We start from the raw sequence: 20,930 nt of genomic DNA on the forward strand, positions 1-20,930 counted from the left end.
ACTTACTGAACTTTTCATTTTGTGCCAAGCACTGTGCTAAGTCTTGGCCTGTGTTATCTCATGTGAGCCTCCCAGTTGTTCTTTGTTTCCATTGTTGTGAGGAAGCGGATGCTCAGACAGGTCACCCAGCCAGTAAGTGACCAAAGCAGAATTCAGTCCCAGGCCTATCTGACTCCAAAGACTTTGCCACAGGCAAGGACACAGGTGTTCTCCTTCCTATCCCTTCCTCAACTATGTCTCTACCAGAAGTAAAAGTCAGAGTTTGACATCATGGAAAGCGAACTGGAGGATGGGAACTACACTGTTGACTAGGTGTTGGGAGAGAGCACATGAAGAAGTGCCACCCTTTGATGCCGTCTCTGAAAGTCTGAGAGTCTTGCTTTCTCACTGCTTCCTTAGCCATGTTTTGCTTATAGTCTTAACAACCATTCATGTCAATATACAACCTCAAAAATTGTGGGAAAAAAATGCTACTTTTGAGAATGTACTCCCCCACAGCTATTCACTCTGCTACCCTCTCCCCTACATCACCCCATACCCATCAACCAGGATAGTTCAGCTTATATATGGCTCTTGGTTTACTGTTCTGTGTGAGATCTTATTTGAAAGAACGGTGCTTTTGGCTACAAAGAGCCTGCAAGTGTCTGCCCTAGTATAAGTCAGGTATTCATTTTTTTAAAAGATTGTATTTACTACTAACATAACATTTTTAAAAAGATTTTATTTATTTATTTGCGAGAGAATGGGAGCATGAGCAGCAGGAAGGGGCAGAGGTAGAGGGAGAAGCAGACTCCCTGCTGAGCAGGGAGCCCGACTTGGGACTCAATCCCAGGACCCTGGGATCATGACCTGAGCCAAAGGCAGACACTTAACTGAGCCACCCAGGTGCCCCTAGGTATTCATTTTTTAATCCATATTCTACTTAGCCAAAATGTAAGGTAGGTACCTTGTATCACAAAATATCTGAGGATAAACAAACTCATTCCTTCCATAGACTTCCACTGATTAAATGCCTACTCTTTACAGAAGAACATACTAGTGCATAATGGGGCTAAAACTGGGATGAGGGATTGAGGTCATGCTGTACATGATCAGATGGGGGAGAATTAGAGCCACAGAAGGAGCAGCAGACCAAGTGCTCTTCAAGGACCTAGTCATTCCTGCCAGGGCATCAGGAGAGTCTTCAATTCAAAGATGGCATCAGGGCTGATTCTGGAGAGATGACTAAAGTTCCAGAAGGAGGAGAGGAGCATGTGAGGCAAGAGGGGCAGCCAGAAATATTCTCAGAGAATAGGGAACAGTCTGGTGAGACTAGCACTTCAGGGGTTTTAGAGAGAAATGGTGGGAGCTAAGTATGAAAATATAAATATTACAGATTTAACTTCTCAGTTTGTATATTCAGAGGTCATCTTTCAGGAATTTCTATTTTAAAACTTTTTGCACTATTGAATTTTTAATTTATGTTTCACTTATAAATGCATGAAATGGATCAACATTTTATTTCTCTTTTTCTTAGGTCACGGGACATCCTTTAATATTGACTGCAATATCTGTTCTTGTTTTGCTGGCAATTTGGTGTGTTCTACCCGCCTGTGCCTCAGTGAACACAGTTCAGAAGATGACCGTCGCACCTTCACAGGTAACCATGGCCACCCAGAACCTGTCCTTAGTGGCCATCATCCCTTTGTACCCATTTCCCTTCAAGTCAGCTTCTCTGGTCTTGCCGTAACTGCAAATGTACACGGTAAAATAAATACGTAATCTGAGAACAAGGTGCTTTCCCTCTCTCGATCTGTTTCTTCCTCTGTGAATTAAAGGCATTAAACTAAATGGTTTCCTAGGACCCTTCCAGCACTAATATTCTGAAATTCCATGGGTCAAAAAGAACAGGGCCAAGTGATAGGGACAGTTTGGGTTAAATGTAACTTTTCTACCTGCTAAAAAACGCCATCCACCCCTGCCATTATGTTATAAAATATATTTTCTGTGTTTGTGCTGTAATGTTTTTCTCATCACCTTCTTCCCTGTCCTGCCTTAGCTTACTGGTTCATTCTGTAGAGACCCTTATAAATAAAGCTATAGGCAGGAAAAGTAAAGAATGCTCCTTCCAATCTAGTGTATAAAATCTAGAAATTAGATGTCTAAAGTCTGACTTGGGGGATTTCTGGAAAGCCAAAGGTAATACCAAGAACAAGACAAAGACAAAGGTTGTAAACTCATCATGTAGGTTCCTTCCACTCTTCATCTCCGTACGGAAGGGGAAGAACAAGAAGGTAACTTGGGAAATTATTATAATTTTGAGACAAGCATTTTTATGAACGTCTCTGAGTCGTGTTTGGACTGGGACAATATCTGAGTCCCAAGAAATGTGGTCACTTTGTGGCCAGTAAAATCTCCTTAGGGTCTGCTAGCTAGACAGTCATTCCCTCAATTTACCCTGGTACATGAGAGGCTACACGCCACAGGTTAAAAAGGGTCCTGCTAGTTGTAAAGTTCATCTTCCAGAAACATTAGATATAAGTAAATAAGTAAATTAAATAAATAAATAAATAAATAAGTAGTCTTCCACAAAAATCTTTAGTTTACTCTTCATCCCCAATGGTTTTATGGCTTCTTTAAGCAGAATGAATTGCTCTCATCAAAGCAGAGCAGATAAAGGATAATAGTAAGGATAACAACCACGATGACAATAAGGCATCAAGGTTGGTGCTCAGGGTAGATAGAGGATGGAGTGGGGTTAGTCCTGCCTTTACTTCCCCAGCAGCCTGCTGTGCACTTCTTATTTCTGATTTCCTTTTTATTTCCGGTGGGCTGGAGGTACAAGGTCATAAATCCCTAATCTGTTCTCCTCCCATCCCTCTCCATGTGTCATACTAACTCCTGGGAAAGAAGAATCAACTTGCTGCTACAGCAGCATGAAATGCGGTAAATTTAGGCGGCTACTTACCTGCCTCCTCGTTACCCAGAACCAAGGGTATTTCAGATCTGGAGCAAAGCAGATCCCAGTACATGGCAATGGACGGTGCTGTTGCTGTCAACAGCTGTAGCTGCTTCTCAAGAAAAGAGCGTCGCGTCTCACTGGCCTTTTCACTTACTGGAGCATGACCCAGCAGCATAAAGTGCAGGAATGTGAAGAAAGTCGTGTTCTTGATTGATTGCTCATAAACATTTTTAAGTCTCAAAATTACAATAATTTCCCAAGTTACTTTCTTGTTCTTTTGGTATTACCCTTTAACATTCCAGAAATCCCCCAAGCCAGACTTCAGACATCTAAATTCTAGATTGATACTCTAGGTTCGGAGGAGCATTGTTTACTTTTCCTACGTATAGCTGTGTTTATGTGGATCTCTACCCCTGGGATCTGGGTCTGGAAGCCCTCGGTCAGCCGGCAATAAATGGAACAAAGGAAAGCCATTATGCAGACAACCGGCTTTTCAGAGCCCTGCCACCTTTAAAAGCACTCTCAGAGATGGGAGGGATGCTGTTTTCCTGACTTAACTCAATTCTATTTTAACTTGAGAGCTCCGTGTTAATTAGGAAATGTGAGGGGCGGGGGAAAGTACAAGTACCCATCATTGAGTCTGTGTCCTCTCCACAGGTCTGCCCTGTAACTGTGCAGATCAGTTCGTCCCCGTGTGTGGGCAGAATGGACGCACTTACCCCAGCGCCTGCATTGCTCGCTGTGTGGGCCTCCAAGACCATCAGTTTGAGTTTGGATCATGCATCTCAAAGGATCCATGTAATCCTAATCCCTGCCCAAAAAACCAAAGGTAAATTAAATGGCTCCCTATCTTTTCTTTCTTTTTTTTTGTTTTTTCTTAAGTTTTTATTTTAATCACCTGGTCCTCATCACCTATTTCACCCGTCCCCCCCACCCACCTCTCGTCTGGTAACCATCAGTTTGTTCTCTATAGTTAAGAGTCTGTTTGTTGGTTTGTCTCTGTCTTTTTTGCCCAGTGTTTGTTTTGTTTCTTAAATTCCATGTCTGAGTGAAATCATACAATATTTGTCTTTCTCTCACTTATTTCACTTAGCATTATACTCTCTAGCTCCATCTATGTCGTTGCAAAGGGCAAGATTTTATTTTTTTTATGGCTGAATAATATTCCGTTGTGTATGTGTATGTATATATATATACCACATCTTCTTTATCCATTCATCAGTTGATGGACACTGGGCTGCTTCCATATCTTGGCTATTGTAAGTAATGTTGCTATAAACATAGAGGTGCATGTATCCCTTTGAATGAGTGTTTTTGTATTTTTGGGGTAAATACCCAGTAGTGCTATTGCTGGATCATAGGGTAGTTCTATTTTTAACTTTTTGAGGAAGCTCCATACTGTTTTCCATAGTGACTGCACCAGTTTGCATTCCCACCAACAGTGCAAGAGGGTTCCTTTTTCTCCACATCCTCGCCAACACTGGTTGTTTCTTGTGTTGTTGATTTTAGCCATTTTGACAGGTATGAGGTGATATCTTATTGCAGTATTGATTTGCATTTCTCTGATGATGAGTGATGAGCATCTTTTCATGTGTGTATTGGCCATCTGGATGTCTTCTTTGGAGAAATGTCTGTTCATGTCTTCTATTTTTTAACTGAATTATTTGTTTTTTGAATGTTGAGTTTCATAAGTTCTTTACGTATTTTGGATACTAACCCTTTATCGGATATGTCATTAGCAAATATCTTCTCCTATTCTGTAGATTGCCTTTTAGTTTTGTTGATTGTTTCCTTTTCTGTGCAGAAGCTTTTTATTTTGATGTAGTCCAAATAATTTGTTTTTACTTTTATTTCCCTTGCCTCAGGGGACCCATCTAGAAAAAAGTTGCTACAGCCAATGTCAAAGAAATTACTGCCTGTGTTCTCTTCTAGGATTTTTATGGTTTCAGGCCTCACATTTAAGTCTTTAATCCATTTTTAATTTATTTTTGTGTATGGTATAAAAACATGGTCCAGTTTCTTTCTCTTGCATGTTGCTGTCCAATTTTCCTAACACCATTTGTTGAAGAGACTGTCTTTTTCCCACTGGGTATTCTTTCCTGTGTTGTCAAAGATTAATTGACCATATAATTGTGGTTTACTTCTAGATTTTCTATTTATTGACCTATGTGTCTGTTTCTGTGCCAGTACTATATTATTTTGATTACTACAGCTTTGTAATATAACTTGAAGTCTAGAATTGTGATGCCTCCAGCTCTGCTTTGCTTTTTCAAGATTATTTTGGCTACTCAGGGTCTTTCGTGGTTCCATAAGCATTTTAGGATTATTTGTTCTAGTTCTGTGAAAAATACTGTTGGTATTTTGATAGGGATTACATTAAATGTGTAGATTGCTTTGGTTAATGTAGATATTTTAACAGTATTTGTTCTTCTAATCCATGAGCATGGAATGTCTTTCCATTTCTTTGTGTGATCTTTAATTTCTTTCATCAGTGTTTTATAGTTTCAGAGTATGGGTCTTTTACCTCTTTGGTTAGGTTTATTCCTAGATATCTTATTATTTTTGGTGTATTGTAAATGGGATTGTTTTCTTAATTTCTCATTCTGTTACTTCATTATTGGTGTATGGAAATGTAACGGATTTCTGTAAATTGATTTTGTATCCTTGGACTTTATTGATTTTGTGTGTCAGTTCTAGCAGTGTGTTGGCAGAGTCTTTCTCGTCTTCTATGTATAGCATCATGTCATCTGCAAATAGGGAAAGTTTTACTTCTTCCTTACTGATTTGGATGCCTTTTATTTCTTTTTGCTGTCTGATTGTTGTGGCCAGGACTTCCAGTACGATGTTGAATAAAAGTGATGAGACTGGTCATCCTTGTCTTGTTCCTGACCTTAGGGGAAAGGCTCTCAGTTTTTCCCCATTGAGGATGATGTTAGCTGTGGGTTTTCCATATATGGCCATTACTATGTTGAGGTACGTTCCCTCTAAACCTTCGTTGAGGATTTTTCTCATGAATGGATGTTGTACTTTGTCAAATGCTTTTTCTGCATCTGTTGAAATGATCACATGGTTCTTATCCTTTCTCTTGGTAATGTGATGTATCATGTTGGTTCATTTACGAATATTGAACCACCCTTGCAACCCAGGAATAAATCCCACTTAATCATGGTGTATGATTTTTTTAATGTATTGTTGGATTCGGTTTGCTAGTATTTCGTTGAGGGTTTTTGCATCTATGTTCATCACAGACATTGGCCTGTAGTTCTCTTTTCGTGATATCTTTATCTGATTTTGGTATCATGGTAGTGCTGACCTCATAGAATGAATTTGGACGTTTTCCTTCCTTATCTATTTTTTGGGATAGTTTGAGAAGAATAGGTATTAACTCCTCTTTACATGTTTGGTAGAATTCGCCTATGAAGCCATCTGGTCCTGGACTGTTGTTTGTTGGGAGTTTTTAAATTGCTGATTTAATTTCTTTGCCGGTGATCAGTCTGTTCAAATTTTCTGTTTCTTCCTGTTTCAGTTTTGGTAGGTATATGTTTCTGGGAATTTGTCCATTTCTTCTGGGTTGTCCAATTCGTTGGCGTATCATTTTTCATAATATTCTCATAAGGGTTTGTATTTCTGTGGTGTTTATTGTTATTCTCCTCTCTCACTTGTGATTTTATTTATTTGGGTCCTTTCCCTTTTTTTCTTCATAAGTCTAGCTAGAAGTTTTTCAATTTGATTTATTTTTTTTGAACTGTGAACTAGTTCCTGGTTTCATTGATCTGTTGTATTGGTTTTTGGTTTTTTGTTTATTTTAGTTTGTGTAACTTATTTCTGCTCTAATCCTTATTATTTCCTTCCTTCTGCTGGTTTTAGGTTTTATTTGCTCTTTTTTCTGGCTCCTTTAGGTGTAAGGTTAGGTTGTTTATTTGAGATTTTTCCTGCTTCTTGAGGTAGGCCTGTATTGCTATAAATGTCCCTCTTAGAACCGCTTTTACTGTATCCCAAAGGTTTTGGACCACTGTGTTTTCATTTTCATTTGTTCCCATATACTTTTTACTTTTTTCTTTTTTCTTTTATTTCTTGATTGACCCATTCATTTTTAGTAGCATGTTATTTAACCTCCATGCATTTTTTTATCTTTCCAGATTTTTCCTTGTGGTCAGCTTCTAGTTTCATAGCATTGGGTCAGAAAAGATGTATGGTATGACTTCAGTCTTTTTAAATTTGTTTAGGCTTGTTTTGTGGCCTGATATGTGATCTATTCTGGAGAATGTTCTGTCTGCACTTGAAAAGAATGTATTGTGCTGTTTTATGATGGAATGTTCTCAATGTATTTGTTAAATTCATCTGGTCCAGTGTGTCATCAAATCCCTTGTTTCCTTATTGGTTTTCTGTTTAAGTGATCTGTCTATTGATTTCAGTGGGGTGTTAAAGTCCCCTACTTTGTATTATTATCAATTAGTTCCTTTATGTTTGTTATTAACTATTATATGTATTTGGGTGCTTCCAAGTTGGGTGCATAAATATTTACAATTGTTATATCTTCTTGTTGGATTGTACCCTTTATTATTATATAGTGTTCTTCTTTGTCTCTTGTTACAGTCTTTGTTTTAAAATCTATTTTGTCCAATATAAGTATGGCTACTCTGGCTTTCTTTTGACATCCATTTGCATTTTAAATGTTTCTCTGTCCCCTCACATTGAATCTGCAGGTGTCCTTAGGTCTAAAACAAGTCCTTATAGGCAGCATATAGATGGGTTGTTTTCTTATCCATTCTGTCAGCCTATGTCCTTTGATTGGAGCATTTAGTTTATTTACATGCAAAGTAATTATTGATAGATATGTACTTACTACCGTTTTATTACTTGTTTTGTGGTGCTTTCTGAAGATTTCCCTGATCCTTTCTTGTCTTTCTCTCTTTAATGGTTACCTGGTTTTCTTTAATGGTGTATTTAGATTTCTTTCTCTTTATTCTTTGCATATTTATTAGTTGTTTTGAATTGTGGTTACCATTAGGTTTGCATATAACATCATCTGAATATAGCAGTGTCTATTAAGTTGATGGTCATTTAAGTTTGAACTCACTCTTTACTCCTCTCCTCCCTGCATTTTAAGTATATAGTGTCATATATTACATCAGTTTATTTTGTGAGTTCTTTGATTTTTTAACAGAAGTACTCATTTTTTACTGCTTTTGTGTTTCGTGCCTTCACACTGTCATTTTTGGTCTTTACACTCAAAGAATACGCTTTACTGTTTCTTGCAGGGCTGGTTTAGTGGTCATGAACTCCTTTAGTTTTTGTTTTTCTGGGAAGCTCAATCTCTCCTTCTATTCTGAATGATAGCCTTGCAGGATAGAGTATTCTTGGCTGCAGGTTTTTCCCATTCAGCACTTTGAATATATCATGCCACTCCTTTCTGGCCTGGAAAGTTTCTACTGAAAAATCCACTGATAGCCTTATGAGGTTTCTTTTGTATGTAACTGTCTTCTTTTGTCTTGTAGCCTTTAATATTTTTTTCTTTATCACTGTGTTTTGCCATTTTAATTTAGTATGTCTTGGTGTGGATCTGCTTTTATTGATTTTGTTGGGGGTTCTCTGTGCCTCCTGGATCTGGATATCTGTTTGCTTCCCCAGTTTAGAGAAAATTTCAGCTGTTATTTCTTCAAATAAATTCTCTCACCCCTTTTTCTCTCTTCTTCTTCTTCTGGGACTCCTATAACATGAATGTTATTATGTTTGATGGAGTCACTGAGTTCCCTAAGTCTTTTCTCATTTTGCATAATTCTCTTTTTTCTCTTTTGTTCAGGTTGATTACTTTCTATTACTCTATCTTCTAGTCATTAATCCATTCCTCTGCTTCTTCCAGCCTGCTGTTCATTCCATCAGGTGGGTTTTTCATTTCGTTTATTGAGCCCTTTATCTTTGCTATGTTGTTCCTTATCTCTGTGTTAAGTATTTCACTAATGTCCTCCACCCTTTTCTCAAGTCCAGTGAGTATCCATATCATCATTGCTTTAAATTCTCCATCAGCATATTACTCATATCTATTTTGCTTAGATCTCTGGCCATGGCCTTGTCCTATTCTTTCATTTGGAACAGATTTTTCTGTCTTCTCATTTTGTCTAAGTCTCTGTGTGTTAGGAAATTCAACTACATCCCCTGTTCTTGAGAGTAATGGCTGTATGAAGAAGTCCTGTAGTGCCCTGCAGAGTAGTGTCCCCTGCACCCCAGGGCATAGCACTTCCGGTAGTGTCTTCAGTGTGTGCAGTGTGTGCTCTGCTGTTGGGTCCTGGCTGCTTTATCCTTCAAGCCAGTTGTCTGCAGAGGGTGTCTGCTTGTTATGGACAGTGCTTGTTCCTGACCTGAATGTGGGGCATTTTAACTAGGTGTGCTCTGGTCTGTTTGTGAAATGAGACCTGTCACCACTGCTACCAGAACCTAAGCTCTACAGAACTCCCACATGGGGAGATGCAGTGTGAGCAGGGGTTTGGGCTAGTCTTCTGGAGGATGGGCCCTGCCACACTGGGACTCAGGCGGTTGTGACTGGAAGGGGCAGTTCTACCAGAACATGGTGGGGTGGGCCTTGGCGTAAGCAAGTAGAGAGCAGGCGTTGGTGCTGCGCTGGTTCCCGCAGGTGGCCCTGTGCTTATGCTGAGAGGCAGGGGAGGGAAGTGGCGCCTGCCATCTCCTTTTTTCCCTGGAGGGTCTCTCTGTGAACGCTGTCTCTCTGGGACACATTCTGAGATGAGCGAATAACCTCCCTACTGTGTGCCCCAGGTGCTCTTCAGATTGCTATTTCCACACTGTATGTCTGCGAGCTGTTTGCCCTGCCTTTTCCTCAAGAGCAGCCCCAATGTCCTCTGAGCTCTCCCAGAGCCAAGCATGCTGACCTTTAAAACTCCAGGCTGTAAGCCCCACTGGTTACAAGAACTCACGAAATTCAGGCCCTCTTGCTTTCCAAGCCAATTGCTCTGAGGATTTGTTTTCCCCATGCACTGCCCCGTGTGCTAGTTTGTCTCTCACCTTTCTTTGCAACTGTGGCTGCCTCCGCATCACAGGGGCCATGATCCACTCCCTCTCCCAAGCCATGTCTCTGCACTTCCTACCTTCTTCTCTACCTGCAGTTGTGGAGTTTGTTCTGCTAGTCTTCAGATCGATTTCCAGAGTATTTAGGATGGTTTGATAGTTATCCACTGTATTTGCAGGATGGGGTGAGCCTAGGACCCTCCTGCTCCTTACCCTCTTTCACAAACAGACCTGGCTCTATAGGCCAGGTTTAAAAGTGACATTCACCTCTGCTTCCAGCCACACTCCCCTGTCAGAACTCAATCATTTGGCCACAACTACTGCCAGGGAACTTGGGAAATATAATCTAGATGTGTGCCCAGGAAGAAAATTAAGTGAATTTAATGAACATCCAGCGAATGAACCACAATGCTTCACCTTTCTCATATTAAGAGAAATGTAAATTAAATTAAAACTACAACTATATAGCATTTTCCATCTACCAGATTGGCAAAGATAAAAAGTTTGATAACATGATGTAAGGACACAGGCACTCCCATACAAGAAGGGGGTTGGAGGGAGGGTTGGTACATCCTCTATGGAGGGCAGTTTGTCCAAGCCTATCAAAATTTTAAATGCACATACTCTTGACGCAGCATATATAAATGTTTATACTTACATAAAGGATCTCGGGAAGACTAAACAAGAAGTTGACCATAGCGGCCGTCTCTGGGAAAGGGGAAGGGTGGCTGGGACAGAAGAGTAGGAGGCAGACTTATTTTGCACTGTATATAATTTTCTATCTTTACAGCTTCACCATGGGCTTGTGTTATCTGTTCAAAAAATAATTGTTTAAAAAATACGAAGCTGTGTTCATTCATCTACTGATGTACCAGCCATCTTTCTAAACACTAGGACGCAGCACTAAGCAAGACAGAGTCCCTGCCCTGATCATGTTTAATTTAGCCCCCAGATTCTCAACTTTCCAACTGATCTTATTTCTCTATACTCAAATTGATAGTTTTTCCTTCCAAAATTACTGAATGTCTCCTGATATTCTTGGTTCTTATCCCTGCTGTGTTAATAGATAATGAAGTTCTAAATATTCTTTTCCATTATTTTTTTTCAAATGTCTTAAATTTCAAGAAAACCATAACTACATGCATTCTAATTTTCAATCCTGTCAGAAAAGGGACCACAGGTAGTAGTAGTGATGGTGGTGGTCATTTCAGAGCAGCAGGCTTATCCCTAAAGAGAGTAGACGTCATTTCCTTTGAAATTAAAATAATGCTAGCTGCTATATTCTTCTCCTTTTATTTTACAGACTAACATTTGTGTATCCTGTTATTTCAAATGCCCAGTGAAAGCTCAACATTTTAATAGGTCTCCTTACAGAAAGTTATAAATGCCCAATGTAGAAATGAAAGAGCAGAAAAGTCTAAAGAAGAGCTATCATCCCCAACCCTCCAAGGAAGTTCAGGAATTGAGAATGAGGCAAGGTCCTGATGCTACTAGGAAAACCCAGCTTCGTGGGGTGGCATTCTTTTTGTGATTCACGACCAGCCAGTGGCAGGTCCTCAGCCTGTAAGCACAGAAGCCTGAATTTTCAGCGCGTACTGTGAAGCCTTCTCCTACAACAGACTCGTATTACCCAAGCTGGAAATTAAACCCCAGAAAATGCTTCATTTATTATTAACTAAAAGGCCTCTAGCGTCAGACCCCAATCCACCCGATGGGCCTCATATCCTGCCACTTCTATCCCTGTGACCTTGGCTTCTGCCCTCGGGGTCACCTCCCTTTGCCCCAGCACTGTAGTCGTACCACACCTTTGCTCTTGCTGCTCCCTCAGCCTGGCAGGCCCACGCAGCCCTCCTTATCCCCCAGGTGACAGCCAGGACGCCACCTGCTCCTGTTGCTTTCTCCAGGCTCCCAAATCAGAATGACTCATTCCCAAGGGCATTTTGTGTGTAACTTGCTCACTCACTTCTTTGCATGCTTGACTCTCCCACTCCGCATAAGCTCTTGGGGACAGGGACTGTTTCTGATTTCTCTCTTGCTTTTTCCTCAACCTCCTGTGCTTTGTCAGTGCCTTACTGGCCCCATCATTGCCCCTCCCAGCATTGGCTGATGGTGCTGCATTTGTGTTTTCCAGATGCATACCCAAACCACAAGTCTGCCTGACAACTTTTGATAAATTTGGATGTAGCCAATATGAGTGTTTGCCAAGACAGCTCACCTGTGACCAGGTTCGCGATCCTGTTTGTGACACAAACCACATGGAACACGGCAATCTCTGCACTTTGTACCAGAGGGGGCAAAGCCTCTTATACAAAGGCCCTTGCCAGGTACAGTTGTTTGGCTGACAAACCCAAGTATAAAATCAGTTTATGGTCTTTTACAGATGAAGCAGCAGTGAGACCACTTGGGGGTCTTCTGTGAATCCTATCAAATCTGGAGAAATAAGATGAGCCATCCCAAGACTGGTTTTTTCCTCCTAACTCAGGAGGGCCCTCCTGCTAGTGTTGGTACCTTTGTGCATCTAGTGGACAAGCAAGAACGGAGTGGCCTCCTGCTGCCCACCGTTAGGAAAATAATGTAAAGTTACACACCCCTGGGGTGTGTCAGTACCGTTTTCACTTCCCCTTCTGTGGCCCTCATTAGCAAACGGCCCAGGAAGAATGCGAGTTAAAACCACCAAGACAAGAGTCCTTTCCCATTCTTTCCACCGAAGTCCCACTCCTAGAAGAGTGAGTGAAAATTTCTCGAAGACTTAATGTCTTTTTACATCAGTATATCTCTCAGCCTATTACGGTTCGTGTCAAAAACATACCCCCAAGGACAACCCCACACGCGCCACTGCAGGGCCCCCACCCACAGCCAGCTAACACCTGACATAATTGCTTCTCACTTCCTGGTCTTCACTGGCAGGAGAGTGCCTTCGGCATGTCTCCTAGGTCTGTTTTCCCTCAAAGCTTGTGTTCCAAGTGCACTGATACTGTCTACTCTGAATTCCCAGTCTTCTCTTCCTATTTGTTCCCTCTTACTGGCTACAAGTTTTGTCTTACTTATCCTAACCTACCTGATGGGTCCAGAGTCTCCGCCCCACTGATGTCTCCACTCTTCCCTCTACCTATCCCTTCCCAGCACGAAATGATAAGCCTTCTGAATTTGCGTGGAGATTGATCTTGTTTTCATCAAGCAGCTAGGTACTTCTGGAGTGATAGAAGTCTGGGGTGGAGGGGGGCAGTATCTCATTTCAGTTCACATGCAATGAGCACCCAAGTCCCAGAGAGGCTCAGCAAAGTAATCGTTTCAATTCATCTTGGGACAGCCCTATTGACCTCACCCCCAACCCAAAGTTTAGCCGACCTTAGGAGCTTAATTAAGAGGGTCCGGGAATTTATACCTGTGTCTTTTTTGCCTTTCTGTTCTGTACTCTCGGTTACAAAAAGTGTGCCATAGAGGGTTATAGGCTAAATGTGCTTTGTTTGTCGCCAGCCCTTCTGCAGAGCCACAGAGCCCATCTGCGGGCACAACGGGGAGACCTACAGTAGTGTGTGTGCTGCTTACTCAGACCGCGTGGCGGTTGATTACTACGGGCCCTGCCAGGCTGTCGGGGTCCTCTCAGAGTACAGTTCTGTCACCGAGTGTGCTGCGGTGAAGTGTCCTTCACTCTCTGCAACCGAGTGCAAGCCCATCGTCCCACCGGGTAGGCCAGCGGTATTTGGGGTGGGATTGGAAAGACTTCCTAAACCACCTCCAGGGAGTGAGTCACTCGGAAAGAGAGCTGACTCATTTACTTAAATTTTTCAAAAAGTCTTGGCTTGGGGTGCCTGGGTGGCTCCGTTGGGTAAGCATCCAACTCTTGATTTTGGCTCAGGTCAGGATCTCGGGGTCGTGAGATTGAGCCCTGCATTGGGCTCCCTGCAACCGCAGAGTCGGCTTGAGATTCTCTCTGTCCTTCTCCCTCTGCCCTTCCCCTGCTCATGATCTCTCTTTCTCTCTTTCTAAATAAATAAATAAAATCTTAAAAAAAAAAAGTTTTGGCTCTACCTGATGCCGATTAGATGTATCACTGCAGGTCCACCTTAAAAAACGGTAGACATCATCCCGTCCGTTGGATTTAAAACAATGTAGCAGGGGTGCCTGGCTGGCTCGGTCAAAAGAGCATGCAACTCTTGATCTCAGATTTGTGAGTCTGAGCCCCACATTGGGTGTACAGATTACTTAAAAATAAATCAACTGAAATAAATAAATAGAACAATATGGCAAACTTTTTCAGGCAAAATCCCACCAAACACCAATATATAAATATTTAAAGCAGTATTTCATTATTAAAATTATGGTTATTTGTTCAAATGCATAAAGTTTACTCACTATAAAGTTAATATACAAAGAACTAGTAGTTAATGAATAAAGAATAAGTAATTAATGAATAATGGAAGTACTTTTGAGGAATACAAACATTTGAAATTGAGAGAAACAAGATAGTGGTCTTAGACTGGCCTTACCATCTAGTTGTATATAATTAAGAAAGGTTTATTTCATACAGTTATAAGTAGTAACAATTTTTTTTAAGAATTTATTTATTTATTTGACAGAGAGAGAGTACAAGCAGGGGGAGCGGCAGGGAGAGGGAGAAGCAGGCTCCCCCTGAGCAGAGAGCCCAACATAGGCTCGATCCCAGGACCCTGGGATCATGAATTGAGCTGAAGGCAGATGATGAACCAACTGAACCATCCAGGCGCCCCAGTAGTAACAGTTTTCTTAAACTACTTACCTTAGAGTGTTGTACTTTTCAGTCAGACAGAGGTAGCAGAAAGGACTTTATCCCGTGTCTGCACGGAACAGCTTAATCTGGAGTCTGACAAGTTCATTCCTCCATCCCTGGATTCATCAAATGTTCCTTGAGCTTCTGCTGTGTGCCAGAGACTCATCTAGGCACTGGGGCATAGCAGTGAACAAAACAAAGCCTCTTTACTGGAGACCATGTTCTCATATTTTGTTATCATTTTTTAAGAGCTTAAATATTATTTTTAAAATGAAATTTGAATCAAACACTCATGGGATCCCTAAAACATCTGCTCCTTGTTTTGCAGACAGGAAATTACAGGCCCAGGAAAGCACTTGTCTAGGATCACAGTGAGTTTTGAGGCAGGGCAGGGTCCAGGCCCCCCATCTCTTGAAAGGCAAGCTCTCTCTGCTGTCTTATACCATCACGTGTCACCCTGAAAAGTGCCGAAGGATGAAAGCAAAGGGGCGCCTGGGTGGCTCAGTTGGTTGGGCGTCTGCCTTCAGGTTAGGGCATGATCCCGGGGTCCTGGGATCGAGCCCTGCATCCAGCTCCCTGCTCGGCAGGGAGCCTGCTTCTCCCTCTCCCTCTGCCGTTACCCCCCCCCCCAACCCTTTGCTCTCTGGCTCTCTTTCTATCAAATAAATAAATAAAATCTTAAAAAAAAAAAAAGATGAAAGCAGGGGTCGAGGAAGGATTTGAGTAAATGTATAGATAATAAGATCCCAGTTGGTCAGGGAACATACCTAAAAGTACGGTCATCAGGGAGGACAGCTAGAACTCTCCTAGCACAAAAAGAAGGGTTGGTATTTCACTGACTATTTTGAATTCTCATTTTCTAATTCTGAACACACATAAAACGGTTTCTCTTATACAGGTGCTTGTTGCCCATTATGTGCTGGAATGTTAAGAGTTTTATTTGACAAAGAAAAACTGGATACTATTGCAAAGGTAAATTGCTTTACATGCCGGGTACTGTTGAAACCTTATTGATAAACCTCTCAGTAATCCCACAGAGTAGAATGTGTTGTCCCATTTATAGAGGAAGAAAGTATTTCACAGAAAAGCAACTTGCCCAACTTGTATAGCTCATAACTAGTAGAACTAGGGTTTGAGCTCAGGCTGGATGGAACCCCATCTTGTGCTCCTTTCCTCTACACCCTGGCTGTTTAGTGACCTTGCTCTGCACAACATAGCCTGAGCCTGCCTTAGAAAAGGTCCCCTGCTTGCATAGTATGTGGTTAGGGCTGGAGGCAGAACCAAGCAGCCAGAGACCAGTAGACACCTGGATGGTTTCAAGGCTGCCCGCCCTCACAGTCCCCATTCCTCCTGCGGGGGTGCTTCCAGAGCCTGCCACCTTCCCGTGGCCGCTTTGCCCCTTTCCCTTTAATGTACCATCACTTCCGCTCCACTTCTGTGGACACAGGGTTCCAGAAGTGTAGCCAACACCTGCCACTAACTAGAAAATTATCCTCATTTGGATTCAAACACCTGTATTTTTATAGGAAGACTTTAATCATTTTCCTGTGGCTCCCAACTCAGAGCAGTCCCTTACAAGGGAGTGGGGGGCTTCAGGTGAGTGTTTATCTTGGCTACAAAGCTCAGCAGTCAGACAAAAGCCCTTTGGAAAGATTCTGGAGATTCAAAATTCAGCCAGCAGGGCCCCTTTTGGGGCCCCGCACTTACGGGTTCCAGTAGACAAGATAGCAAGGTAGCCTAGGCAGTAATAAGGAATTCCTCTTTTATTCAGGTAATGGAATTTTTTTTCTCTTCCCAGGTAACAAACAAAAAGCCAATAACAGTTCTGGAAATACTTCAGAAAATCCGCATGCACGTATCTGTCCCGCAGTGTGACGTATTTGGATACTTCAGCATTGAATCCGAAATTGTGATCCTGATCATTCCTGTCGATCATTATCCAAAAGCTTTGCAGGTGGGGTTCAGCACACCTTGTGCAGCCTTCTTGTTTGGAGGACTTAGGAGGGGGTAGGAAAGGGGGGCATTTGGAAAGTTAGGTAGGGCAGGAGGGAGAAAAGCCGTCTCGGAAGGACAGAGCTGTACCTACCAGGTGAGCATTTTCCAGGTGACTGAGGCCGGGCACACATCTGACAGCAGACTGTGAAGGAGTGGGGGAGCGGAGAGGCTGAGAGCTCGCTCAGAGTATGCAGACATGGAGGGCATCTGCTTACATACAGATGAGGCAGCTGAGGCCCAGGGAGGGAAGGGGCTGATACAGGTCATGCAGTGACACAGCCGGAGTAGACACCTGTCCCCTTGGGGCTGTGCTCCCACTGGGGAGGAGAAGCCCACTGGGACTGGTCTTACGGACCCCATTTTTCTTCCTCATACTGTAGAGGTGAGCCTCACTCCTGTGGGCCCAAGTGTCCGCATCAAAACAGTGAGGGCTCAAGTGAAGGGAGTGAATACAAGCGGTTTGTAAACTGCCACAGTCAGGAAGCTGAGTAAAGCCCCATTGCTCTCCTCTGGGGTGGGTTAGGAAGCACTGAAAGTCCATTGCCTGTGACTGTGTCTAACCGTGGGTGGTAATGTCTAAACGTGGCTAAGTGGTAAGGGCAGTGGCATTGTGCTTCATTGCTTTTCTGATTTAATTTCCATTGATGCTGTTACTATTGGTGTAATAAAGTAAGACTACATTAAAGTGTGACTTTGGCTAGGAAAAGGACAGAGAAAGCGCATTCTCTGTTGGAATATATGTGGATTGTATCTGACTTGAGCTTTTCAAAAACAGGTTCTGTGGTTGTAGATTTTAAAAATCTGATTCTCCTCTCCCAGATTGAGGCCTGCAATAAAGAAGCAGAGAAGATTGAATCCCTCATCAACTCCGACAGCCCCACTCTGGCGTCCCACGTCCCTCTGTCTGCCCTCATCATTTCCCAGGTACAGGTCTCGAGCAGTGTGACATCAGCCGGCATCGAGGTCAGAGCCCCGTGCCCCTTCTGCCTCATCCTCCTCAGCCTGGGCCCTGCCTTGTACGTGGTCTGGACACATAACTGACCGCCCGTGAAAAGTGCAAAATGTTCCTCCATCGAGTTTTTCTACATTGTGAAAGACATGCAGGACTCCTGGTTTGTGATTGAATAGTAGCCAAGGAAAAGCACTTGTCACCTCTGTTCACCATACAGTATTTTTTTTTTAATCTGCCAATATTAGGGTTTTTGTTTTGTTCTTACAAATGTTAAAGTATGTTCTTCCAAATACTAATGAAAAGAGGATGTCTTCTTTTGGTGGATCACTGCCTTACAGTTTATACTTTGCTCATCAGATGGGTCCCCCCCACTGTAAAACAAATTTGGTATCATTGATAAGTGAGATGATCACTTTTTAGAAAGGTAACTCACTTTACTATAAGCTTCATACCCAGAAACTTCATTTCAGAGTTCCTTTAAGTATTAAGGGTGCTCCTAGTGTGTGTGTGTGTGTGTGTGTGTTTACAGATAATTACCTACTCTATCTAGAAACTAGGGGTCACCGTGAAGAGCCTGCTATTACAGTGTGAAAGATAATGCGTGTTTGGAATTATCATGTAAATCATCAGGCAAATTTAATTACAGAAATTTAATTCAGGAACCCATCTATTGTGTTCAGCAAAGCCAGCTAAGGAAATGGCATTTACGAGATACATTATAAGCAATAGGCTCAGTGGTTACTAATGTGTGTATGACTTTTATGAAAGGGAGAAGTTATATCACATCAAAGCATATTGTATTATGCATTTTTATATTAACCAGATGTATATTCTTCGGTATTCATCCGAGTTAAACTTAGAATTTTTAAATATCAATCTTTAAACCAATTGCTGCTACTTATATACTTGCCAAAAAGTGAAATAATTAGTAGTTCATGTAAATAATACATGATATTTCTATTTTATTATGAAGAAGGTAAATAGCCATATTTGTAAAATGACAATCATGTGTGTTAACCCAGTACTTTCCGTTCATGAAGACACATTGCTTTTTGTGATATGCACAGTGTGGATAAGTGTTCTGTCTGACTTTCTTTTTTGATATAGAATTATAAAGAATTGTGGTTTATATATTTAAAAATGTCAATCTAAGTATTAAAGTGTTTGCATGTTGTCTAAGCAATTGAATACTTTGAATGTGTTTCAGTTTGAAATAAGCTATTCAGTGTAATGCTTCTTGTTTGTATGCACCTAAACTTAGATGTTACATGAAGTATTTTTTTCAGTATTATATGTACCCTTTGAAATATATAAGGATATACTCATTATACCAAAATATTGTTTAAAAGTGGGCACTTAAAGCTTTCAGAATATCTCAGTGCTGATGTAGCATGTTTGTTGCAATTGCTTTTTCTATATAAATGTCTTCAATGCAATATACTGGAAAGCTTTTCTATTTTAATAAAAATAATTTTATATGATTATGTGTACTTCCAAACAGTGTGGACATTTAAAATGAAACCACTGACCACTCTTGGCTAAGCTATGTCCTTTGCTCTGGAAGGAGAAATTATGGGAGTTTTATTTTTCCAAGCCAAGGGCCCTGGGAAAGCTGATCCCGGGAACGGAGCTGGTCAGCCCAGACCGAGGCTTGACCAGAGGGCATCCTATGGCAGGAACTCAAGTACAAAGACCCTAGCTTTAGGCCCGCCAAGACCCAGGAACAGACTAGGTAGTCCTACTCCCCACGGCCTTGGGCCCAATGTTGCAGCTCCAGGGTACATCACGAGGCAGAGAGAACTTGGCTATGGAGACAAAGGGCCTATTGATTAGAGCCCGAGATGATCTATCAATCAGCTGAGGCTAAGACCCCAAACCTCCATGGCTGACAACAACAGAGGCTCACATTTTATTTCCATCACGTGTTTACTGTGGGTTAGCTGCACTTCTGCGTTACACCATCTTCACTCCAGGACCCCTTCCAGTGTCCTCACAAAGTGGGAGGAAAGAGGCTAGGGCTCTGAGGGAGCTACTCACAGCTTGCTCTTGGGCTGCTGGCCTTAGCATGGTCGACAGCACAGGTGCTGCTAAGGCCCAGGCTGATGACGGACGCCTGCCCAGTTCCTGGAGAGGCTGCTGAGCTCACCACTTCCACCACCACAGATTCATATCCAGCTGTGGCGGATTCCTGTGCAGGAACTAGGAGACCCACTGGTGTTTTACCTGGAGGCATGGCTGACTGACTTAATCTTAGCCCAGACCAAGTCATGATCCTGAAAATGGAGTGGATGAGCCAGGTCCTGCTGACAGTGGACATAGTTAACTCTGGAGACTTAGCTGAAATCACCATCTTCAATCAGCCCTGTGTACAAAATCAGGTGGAGAGCATACACCTGAGCCCGGCATGGTGGCACTAAGAACAACATGCTGGGGGTATGTGTGTGCACAGAGGAAAGACCACGTGAGGACAAAGCAAGATGGTAGCCATCTGCAAGCTAAGGAGAGAGACCTCAGAAGAAACCAATCCTGCTGACACCTTGATCTTGGACTTCCGGCCTTCAGATCTTTGAGAAAATAATAACTGTTATTTAAACCAAAAAACAACAACAACAAAAGGAGGAGGGGAAGAGACAGAACCACAGCTGTCCCTTAGGCCTCTGCCTAGAAGTGACTCTGTTATTTCTGCTGACATCTTACTGGCCCAAGTAAGCCACATGGCCACTCCTGAGTTCAAAAGGTAGGGAGATATAATATTCTGGGGTGGGTATGTGTGTTGGGGGGAGGCGACAAGGATGGAGCTGGGGGAGGGACCATGAGTATTTGAAACAATAATAAGTCTACTATGGAAGTTGTTTCTCATCAGGATAGCCAGGACTGACTAAAACTTTTTATTAGAAAATTAGTAGACGTTTCATGTTCTGAGAAGGAACTAGAGAAATGAGAGAGGTGCTTGGGTTTGGGAGAAAGAGAATATTAAGGGAGGGAAAGATCCAGAGGTTGCTCCTGCTCTCATGACACAAATCATGAGAACTCTGAAGACAGGGGCAAAGCAAGGCCAGGTCAGGTCCGTTTGGGGAGGTCATGCTCCTCACTTGCACACTGCTGTGATAAGCACACCCAGCCTGCCCTGTGTATGACTGTCGGTGGCTTTGCAGCAGCAGTGCCGGATGGAGCCCCTGCTGCTTAGCTCTCCAGCATTCTGCCTAAGGCCCAGTGTGTTGTGCTGGTAGAGGCCTTGAATTAGGATTCTGTAGGAGAAAACTGGGGCT

General features: G+C 42.3%; 1 protein-coding gene across 1 annotated transcript in view; it reads left to right on the top strand.

Annotated features, from left to right (window-relative positions):
• Positions 1–19,142, top strand: part of RECK (reversion inducing cysteine rich protein with kazal motifs) — a 73,100-nt gene extending 53,958 nt beyond the window's left edge. The window contains exons 15-21 of the mRNA XM_040631593.1: positions 1,517–1,639; positions 3,599–3,770; positions 12,096–12,288; positions 13,442–13,652; positions 15,613–15,686; positions 16,513–16,668; positions 17,529–19,142. Coding sequence (XP_040487527.1) covers positions 1,517–1,639; positions 3,599–3,770; positions 12,096–12,288; positions 13,442–13,652; positions 15,613–15,686; positions 16,513–16,668; positions 17,529–17,750 — 1,151 coding nt within the window. The 3' untranslated portion in view covers positions 17,751–19,142. The remainder of the gene's footprint in view (positions 1–1,516; positions 1,640–3,598; positions 3,771–12,095; positions 12,289–13,441; positions 13,653–15,612; positions 15,687–16,512; positions 16,669–17,528) is intronic.
• Positions 19,143–20,930: the final 1,788 nt, after the last annotated feature.

Source organism: Ursus maritimus, unplaced genomic scaffold, assembly GCF_017311325.1.
Source record: "Ursus maritimus isolate PB19 unplaced genomic scaffold, ASM1731132v1 scaffold_17, whole genome shotgun sequence".
In the NCBI taxonomy this organism is placed as follows: Eukaryota; Metazoa; Chordata; class Mammalia; order Carnivora; family Ursidae; genus Ursus; species Ursus maritimus.